At 40.8% G+C, this 9,926-nt stretch overlaps 1 protein-coding gene across 1 annotated transcript in view; it reads right to left on the reverse strand.

The window, feature by feature from the left end:
• Positions 1-3,057: 3,057 nt before the first annotated feature.
• Positions 3,058-9,926, reverse strand: part of si:ch211-223p8.8 (dual specificity protein phosphatase 13A family protein) — a 7,494-nt gene continuing 625 nt past the window's right edge. Inside the window, exons 2-4 of the mRNA XM_061910302.1 lie at positions 7,866-8,041; positions 5,085-5,299; positions 3,058-5,020 (exon numbers count right to left, since the gene is read on the reverse strand). Coding sequence (XP_061766286.1) covers positions 4,827-5,020; positions 5,085-5,299; positions 7,866-8,041 — 585 coding nt within the window. The 3' untranslated portion in view covers positions 3,058-4,826. The remainder of the gene's footprint in view (positions 5,021-5,084; positions 5,300-7,865; positions 8,042-9,926) is intronic.

A 9,926-nucleotide genomic window follows, 5' to 3' on the forward strand; every position in this document is an offset into this window, starting at 1 on the left:
GACAAAGGAGTATTGTTGAGAGGATTTTCTTGGGTGCAAGATCCTCTCTGCAGCCCTTTATATTTGAAATAAATAATGTATTTATAAACAAATATTTTTAAATTTGAATGAGTGACTTTTTAAAATAAACCCCAAACGTCCTATGTTTGTATTGGTAATTCTCATGAACTCACATGGCAGTTTTAACTTTGTTCACTAATATCCTGTGTTTTGTATCGTTTCATTCCCTTTTTCAAGTCTACTTCTTGTTGGATTCCTTGTTGTGCTGCACCTACACTTTTTGCCACCACACTTTTTTTCCATTAGTTTCCATTAGCCAAGGGGTCCTCAAATTATGGCCCGGATCCGGCCCGCCAGCATCCAAAATCCAGGCCACGGGAAGTCCCAAGTTTAAAATAAAAAAATATATATATATATACCAATCAATCAATCAATCAATCAATGTTTACTTATATAGCCCTAAATCACTAGTGTCTCAAAGGGCTGCACAAACCACTACGACATCCTCGGTAGGCCCACATAAGGGCAAGGAAAACTCACACCCAGTGGGACATCGGTGACAATAATGACCCAGTGGGACGTCGGTAACAATGATGACTATGAGAACCTTGGAGAGGAGGAAAGCAATGGATGTCGAGCGGGTCTAACATGATACTGTGAAAGTTCAATCTATAATGGATCCAACACAGTCGCGAGAGTCCAGTCCAAAGCGGATCCAACACAGCAGCGAGAGTCCCGTTCACAGCGGAGCCAGCAGGAAACCATCCCAAGCGGAGGCGGATCAGCAGCGCAGAGATGTCCCCAGCCGATACACAGGCAAGCAGTACATGGCCACCGGATCGGACCGGACCCCTTATATATATATATATATATTTATTTATATATTTTTATTATTATTATTTTTTTAATCCGTCCTTTTTACTCCATTTTCTACCGCTTGTTACTCTTGGTGTCTCCTAGCCGCTCAGGCAAATCATGATGTCTAAAAAGGCATTTTTCCATTGACAACATGACATCAAGTGCGCACTCTTTCAGTCAATTAATGTGCAAGGAATTTATATATGAAATTCGGGAGAATGGTTTTCCCGGGAGATTTTCTGGAGAGGCACTGAAGTCTCCCGGAAAATTCGGGAGGGTTGGCAAATATGGCTATCCCCGGAGAACTGTAGCAAGCGACACTACAAGCTACATGGCAAAAGTAGCTTGCTACATCAAAGTTATATTTAACAGCATTTCTATCTATGGGCCCACGTGTATAATATCAATGTTACTCTAACTGAGAGTCTAAAAATGGACCCAATTAGGGGCCATTACTATTAACTATCTGTCATTTAGCTGGGGACACCCTACAACTACCTCTCGGGGTACCCGCACCCCACTGTATCTTTTTTTAGTTTGCCTTTTCTTTGTCCCACTCCTATATTGTCATTCATTTTATCTGCCTACATTTAAAAAAAAAAACAGCATCTATCTATATCTTGGACAAAAAAAAAACAATGCCTTTTGTGTTGGGAAGAGTTGGTAATGGTTATGTGCAGTAAAAGTTTCCATGAACTCAACTCCCCCTAATGTGTGTTCCTAAATTTGTGTTCCACATCTTAGATGAAGAGAGCAGTTATGATTGTGGTTTACAGAGTAAAGAACTAATGTCAGAATAATAATATCCAAGTTTTCGCAAAATTTTGTGTTGCCATGAGTTCCTGGCAAGAGGACAAAAGCTTTCTTCGATCCTACCAAGAAGAAAGCTTGTAAAACTCCACTGTGTAGGATAGGAAGCAACATGAAGGTGTTCTGTTTCTTTCATGTATTGTAATCAACAGAAATATATTTTCTTGACCCGTGCTCTACAAAGCGAAGAGGAAACAGGACCAGACTCTCCTCCAGGCACCGCTTCTTTGAATTGTTTTAATCAAAGGTGATTGCTGTTTATGACCCCCGTAACTTAGAAACAGCTGTCGCCATGTATTAAGGGAAAGTCCAAATAAAAGAGGAGGCATACAATCTTTGGTCAAGGGCTTGGGATGACACTGTACAAGGGTACATTGTCTACGTGCCTCTTGTCAATTGAGCCAAATTTAATTCGGTCTCCGTTTAATTCCTTGCATCTTGTCTTGTTTCATAGATGTCATCAGTGTTTGAACCTGACAACTAAAAACTAAGGTTTTGAAAGTTGTCTAAATATGGCCAAGGACACGCATCATTGCGTATTTCCTGCATATCATCTTCATTACTAAAGGAAATGTCACGCCTATGGATCATGTTTTTTTTTGGTCATCTTCGGTTTTGTTTTTTGGACATTCAGTTCCTGTTTTGCACTTCCTGGGTTGTTTTCGTTACCATGCCAACTCATTAGTTTTCACCTTGTCTTCATGTCACGCCCCTGTCTTCTTGTCTCACACCTGTTTGCACTTATCATGTTCATTATTTAAGCCACAGTTACCAGATAGTCAGACTGGCAACATCACCTCCTTCTCATGTCTACCACCTGCTACGCACCTTGCAAATATCTCTGTCTCGGTCACAGTTCCATGTCATGTACGTTTTTGTTTATAGTTCATAGTTAATTGCCTTTGTGCTAGTCTTTTGTTTTCATAGCCCAGTTTTTGTACTGCCATTGTGCGCGCATTTGGTTTGTTCCTGTTTTTAGTTTTAGTGTTAAAATAAAGATGTCTTTACCTTCACGCCATCGCTGTTTCCACTCCATTCGCGTCGCACCTCGGGAAAACAACCCACGCCAAAGTCCGAGTTTGACAGGAAAAATCTAATCTATTGAGAGAGAGTCCCTCTGCCATTTTCAAGTATGTTTTTTTTTTTTTGAGTCGTCAGCTTGTAGCGTCCATCTGTCTCTGACTCCCACGTCGTTATGTGATTTGTGTGTCTGACTGTTATGATATGGCTTACTAGTTTTAATGACTCGCCTTATCTTGGCCAATCCTTAATGTTTCGCCCAGACCTTAGCTAAGTGTGACTCATCACACGAACCCCAACCAATCATCACAGATTTTCTCCGTATGTATGGATTTTGTAATTTATCCAGGATGTTGTATTTTCTCCATATTCTTTTTTTTTGGTCTAGATTTTTTCAGTCCATTTTCTTTCTTTGTAGCTTAGAGCTTTGACGTACGCTACCGAGCGACATGGGTCTAAAAGTAACTCAGTAAGTGAAGTGAAGTGAAGTGAAGTATATTTATATAGCGCTTCTCTCTAGTGACTCAAAGTGTATTTACAAAGTGCAACCCAAGCTACAGAAAAAGTTACTTGTTAAAAAAAAGTAGCTAAGCTACTGGAAAATGTAGTTAAACTTCGTAACATAGCGACATGTAGCCTTTTACTGCCCATCACTGTATATTTGACTTTTTTTCTGATATTTATTTGCATTTCAAATATTTAATTAAAGTTAAAGTTAAAAGTCCCAACGGTAGTCACACATACACTAGGTGTGGTGAAATTATCCTCTGCATCTGACCCATCCCCATGTTCACCCCCTGGGAGGTGAGGGGAGCAGTAAGCAGCAGCGGTGGCCACGCTCATTTGATTTACACCTATATAGTCATATTTTGCATTATTTTTGCTCTCTGAAAAAATATCTAAAATACAGTTCCTAGAGTTCTTAATAACATCCATCCGTCCATTTCTTATCGCTTATTCCCTTCAGGGTTGCGGAGGGCGCTGGAGCCTATCTCAGCTACAATCGGGCGGAAGGCGGTGTACACCCTGGACAAGTTGCCATCTCATCGCAGGGCCATCACAGGTAGATAGACAACATTCACACTCACATTCACACACTAGGGACCATTTAGTGTTGCCAATCAACCTATCCCCAGGTGCATGTCTTTGGAGGTGGGAGGAAGCCGGAGTACCCGGAGGGAACCCACGCATTCACAGGGAGGACATGCAAACTCCACACAGAAAGATCCCAGGCACAGGATCGAACTCAGGACCTTTGTATTGTGAGGCAATAATTTCATTTCACTTTTAGTCTTTCCAGATCAGAGATCACCACCACAGCAAATTAATTTCATTAATATTTATGGCCTAGTTTCTAAGTCGGATGCTTTTCCTATTTCTTGTCCTACCATTACACCACCAGGTATTTGCTAATAACTAATAGTGGTCCATTTCAAACACTCAACTAAGTCACTATAGTAACTTGATGCTTTGCTGAAAAAAAATCTACTGTATGCACATTTAGCATCGCATTCCCCAATACAAATGGATGCTTTTATCTCTGACAAAAGTTATCAGATTGTAACGCCTATGGATTATGTTTTGTTTTGGTCATGTTATGTTTAGTTTTTCGGACATTCAGTTATTGCGTTTGCACTTCCTTGTTTTCTTGGTTTCCATAGTAACTCATTAGTTTCCACCTTGTCTCCAAGTCACAACCCGGTCCTCAGTTTTCACACCTGCTAATCATTATCATAGTCATTATTCAAGCCATTCTGTTTCTGTCTTCGTCCTGCCAACTTTACCTACCGACATAACTACCTACCTGACCCATGTACCTACCTTCATGCCTTGCTGTTCGTTTTTGACCACGCCACGTAAGTTTTCTATTCATGCCTCAGTGCAAGTTTTTGGTTTGTTATTCATGCCGCAGCGCAAGTGTTTTTGTTTCACGTTTTTAGTTTACGGCCTTTGTTCTAGTCATTTGTTTTTGTAGCCAAGTATTTGTTCTCCGCCACTGTGCGCGCCCTTTGTTTGCCGTTTTGTTAGATTATCAATAGATATGTACTCACGGTCATGCCTGGCTCGTCCTAAATATTCTCTGCATCGGAGAAAAAGTCCAAGTCCATGTTTGACACAGATCATGAAATTTTAGTTTTTCATCTTTTGCTCTGCAAGGATTTTTCAAGCGTCATAAGCTGCTTTAGGAAGCCTCTGTTTGGAAAGATCCAGCGGTTCTGTAGCACATGTTGTATAGCGGACCTAAGACTGAGGTGATGGTGAATCATCAGGTAGGCTAGGACCAAAGTGGCTGAGGGACTCACACCTACAGCACAGTGCACCAGCACCCTTCCTGGAAAAAGAATGGCGATATTAGTGGATGGTGTTCAACTTCAAGTAAGTGTCACATGGTACACCTCCTGATGTGAGGGCGAGGCCGATGAAGTCAGCAGCGGGGTGGAAGAAAGGTGAAATGTCGAAGGTGGGCAGGTCATTGGCTGGCACACCGTAGTATTGCACCGTGGTTCCGTAGAAGTCATCGCTGCCTTTGCAGCACAGTTTGCCATGTGATGCATTGAGCACATGGGTGATGCCCAACGTCCATAATCCAAATTTGTCATGAGACATACACCTTAAAAAACAGAAATGGACAAAGTCACTTTATTAGGTACACTTTGCAGTGTGGCGAGTTCATACTGAAATTGTGTCCAATGAGGATTACAATTCATATTTATTCAAATCTAAATCAATCATCCATCCATCTTCTTCCGTTTATCTGAGCTTGTGTCACGGGGGAAGCAGCCTAAGCAGGGAAGCCCAGACTTCCCTCCCCCCAGCCACTTCGTCCAGCTCTTCCCGGGGGATCCCGAGTCGTTCACAGGCCAGCCGGGAGACATAGTCTTCCCAACGTGTCCTGGGTCATCCCCGTGGCCTCTTACCGGTCGGACGTGCCCTAAACACCTCCCTAGGGAGGCGTTCGGGTGGTATCCTGACCAGATGCCCGAACCACCTCATCTGGCTCCTCTCGATGTGGAGGAGCAGCGGCGTTACTAATTTCGGCTGCTTTTTGTCATGATCCGCTACTCGGATCATGGCATATTATGGTTTTTGTTCTGTTTTGTATCACAACCTGTTAGTGTTTTGTCTTCCTTAGTTCCTGGTGGCACTTCCTGTTTTGTTCCGTTTCCATAGCAATGCATTTGTGTCACCTGCCGTTTGTCTTTCGCGCACCTGCCTCCTAATTTCTGTCGCTGTTTAAGCCTGCCCTTTTTGTTCCTTCGGTCTCGCAGTCTAAACAAGTTTGCTGTCCTGTGCAACAGGTGACGTCGCTATCTCTCATTGTGGTAAAGACTGTTTTGTACTTTCTGTATTTGTTAGCTTACACGCTATTCCTTGTTTGTTTCCCTAGCTTCCATGCTAACGTCCTTAGTTCTTTCTAGCTCACATGCTAGTTCTGTTGATTTTGTTGTTAGTGCCTTTGTGCAAGTATTTCTGTTCTTAGCTTGTTTTTGTAGTTAAATAAATCATAATTCTTGCCTTCACGCTGTGTCCATTCCGCTTGCATCAACGAGAGAGCGCAACCACATCACCAAAATGCCAACCAAGTGTCACACTTTTACCCGTGATCTTGTCCTTTCAGTCATAACCCAAAGCTCATGACCATTGGTGAGGGTGAGAACGTAGATCGACCGATAAATTGAGAGCTTTGCCTTCCGGCTCAGCTCCTTCTTTACCACAACGGATATAGATACAGCGTCCGCATTACTGATCCGCCCGTCGATTTCACGATCCACACTTCTCTCACTCGTGAACAAGACTCCGATGTACTTGAACTCCTCGACTTGGGGCAGTAAATCAATTCATATTTTTTAAAATTAATTCAATCAAAAAAAATACATATATTTTGTCTATCTGCTTTTTTTTTAATAGATAGTTTCTAAAAATATATTTTTTATGTAAATTTATTTTGAGAATTTTAAGACGTTTTTTAAGCCATCTCCACGTGTCCAATATTAATAATGATAATAATAATAATAATGGATCAGATTTACATAGCGCTTTTCTAAACACTCGAGAACCCATCATTCATTCATTCTACATTTATGCATAGATGGTGGTAAACTATATATATTTTTTTTTCATCAAGGGTCGCATGCTGAAAAATGAAAGAATGCAGGGGGCCACTGAAGAACATCTTGTACATTAATAATGCAATTCCATATTTGTCAGTATTTGCTAAGCCAGGGGTCGCGAACCTTTTTGGCTGAGAGAGCCAAAAAGCCAAATATTTTGAAATATATTTCCGTAAGAGCCATATAATATTTTTTTTAACACTGAGCACAACTAAACGCATGCATTTTTAAGTAAAAACAACATTTCTAAAGTATAATAGGTCTCTTATTCTTTGTAATAACATTGTTATTCTGAAACTAACTGTGGAGGGGGCGTGGCCTGCGGGCCTGCAGCGACAGGTGCGTAGATGGCCCGCCGGGGCCTTGTTATCTAATCACATGTCGCTCTGTTATAAGCAGCAGCTAGGAAGAGAGATGTGTTTGGTTGTGGAAATACAATTGCTGGAAAACAACTGAGAGATTTATTGAAAAATAAAACAATATTGTAGCCCTGAAACAGGCTCTCATGTCGGTGCTAGGGGGTCTGAAGAACCCCCAGGAGGGCAAGCCCCACACTAACCAATAATAAATAAATAACTTCTTACCATTGACGCAACTTCTTGAACCGGATGGACGGATTAAAAATGCATGAGAATAATTGATATTTTGAACATTATTTTTAACACTGTGATTACAATTGGAATTATTCATTACTTATCGTGTTAAGCAACGTCAGCTGAGATATATCTGAGAGCCAGATGCAGTCATCAAAAGAGCCACATCTGGCTCTAGAGCCATAGGTTCCCTACCCCTGTGCTAAGCTATCGGGTAAAACACATCATCCTAGCTTTTGTGCTATAGTTGACAAAACAAATAATTGTTATATTAGAATAAACCTAATTAATAAATAATTAATTACATTTTCTGAAAAAAATTGAGGGCCGAAAATGGGCTCCAGGCTCCACTTCGGACATGCCTATTTTAATACAAGCCACATTTCATTTTATTTTTATATGTCGTGAGGTCTGGACCGCTTATGACCCACGTGCCGCACTTTGGTCAAGCCAGCTGTTCATAAGTACTCACATGTCTCCCAGATATAGGTTAGGCCAGACCTCATCTCCATGGCGACAGGAGCGTGGAGCTGCATGTAAGAGCTCCACCAGCTCCTCCAGAGAGGGTGTCCCCTTTCTTGTCATCTGGTTTCCTTTCCGTATCGTCGTCCCTTTCCTTCCCGGAGTCTTCAGTTTGACACTCTGCATCTAACACACCACTCTTGACTCAGGGGACGTTTTTGAATTGGACATGAAACTAAAACACACATCACTGCCCTGTGTGCGCTTTCACTCCACTTTGATTGCTGCAGACAGGTGGGGGCATTTGGCAGCAGAAGGACTCCGATGGGAATACTTCTAATTACTTTAGTGAACTGGTTTGTTCTGGTAAATCTTAATAGGGTTTTGATCGTTTTTTCTCATCTTATCAGGAAAGAAAAGGAATTACAACGATGAAAAACGTAATATTGAAGAAATGTGAAGAAATTAGTCCAGCGTATAATAAGGTGGTATGACTTATCGTTATTATAAATGCATAAAAATATCCATCCATCCATTTTTTTACCGCTTATTCCCTTTGGGGTCGCTGGTGCTTATCTCAGCTACAATCAGGCAGAAGGCGGAGTACACCCTGGACAAGTCGCCACCTCATCGCAGGGCCAACACAGGTCGACAGAAAACATTCACACTCACATTCACACACTAGGGCCAATTTAGTGTTGCCAATCAACCTATCCCCAGGTGCATGTCTTTGGAAGTGGGAGGAAGCCTGGAGGGAACCCACTCAGTCACAGGGAGGACATGCAAACTCCACACAGAAAGATCCTGAGCCTGACTACCCAGGACCTTCGTATTGTGTGGCAGACGCACTAACCCCTCTGCCACCGTGAAGCCCTTGATACCCGTTGATATCAATTTTATAATAATGTTTTCATTTAATCTTTTTCTCATGTTTTATTACAAATCAAATACAATTCAGCTTAATGCTAATCAAGAAGACATTAAAAGTCATTTAATTTTTACCAAATATTCCTATTTTTCCTCTTTAAGTCTTAAACCAGGGGTGTCAAACTCATTTTATTTTTTGTATTTTTTTTATTTTTAAATGAATCTATTAATCAATCCAACAAAACAACACATGATAATGCAGTCAGGACTACCTCAGGACCTTCGTGTTGTGAGGCAGACACATTAACCCCTCTTCCACTGTGCTGCACTGCATAAAAATATGATTTCAGTAAAATAAGACACTCGAAATGTACTTGAATATACAGAATTTAGGATTTAAAATATTAACTATGAATAATAAAACAATGAATATTGAGAATATATAAATGTTGCTCCTCTACTGCGGACCAACTCCTTGATCGACAGCTTTTATAATCCAGTAAGAGCAACAAAGGTGCAACAAACACAAATACCAAGGGTAAAAACATCCACTTATTCGTAAAAACATCACTGTTCTGCAGAGTTTTGCTGAGACATCTGCCTCCGTCTGACACTCGCTATCAGGCTTTTTGGCCCTGTAAACAAGCTCCACTTTGTTCATGCCCAGTCTGCATAAAGTAGAGCTTTGTAAGTCACTCAAAAGTGCATATTTTAACCATTAGAGTAATTTTTATAGTTAAAAAATATCTAGCAGGCTAGCTGCATTGAAATGTTAATTATGTTGTATTATGCCAGGTAGCCCGGTTAAGTGCCTTTTTAATGCTGTTTTGTGAGACTAGTGTTTTGTGACTTCAAACTTGACACCTCATTGGCTGGTTCTGAGACAGCATTGATATTGCTTCAGTCCTAATTTACCATAAGTCTTGCTTTTTGAAGCAGCAAATTTTTCGACATTGAATTTTTCAGCACTGTTTTTTTTTTACTCTGAATTTTTTTCCCACTGAATTAGTGTTGTCCCAATAACCATATTTTGTTACCGATCCCGATACCAAAATTAATTTCATATTTTTTGGTACTTTTCGGTACTTTTCTAAACAAAGGGGACCACACAAAATTTCCTTATTGGCATTATTTTGACAAAATGATACCGGTATACCGTACAACCCTACACTATATTTTAAAACACTAAATTTGTAAACACCCA

The sequence above is a fragment of the Nerophis ophidion genome, linkage group LG09 (assembly GCF_033978795.1).
Source record: "Nerophis ophidion isolate RoL-2023_Sa linkage group LG09, RoL_Noph_v1.0, whole genome shotgun sequence".
In the NCBI taxonomy this organism is placed as follows: Eukaryota; Metazoa; Chordata; class Actinopteri; order Syngnathiformes; family Syngnathidae; genus Nerophis; species Nerophis ophidion.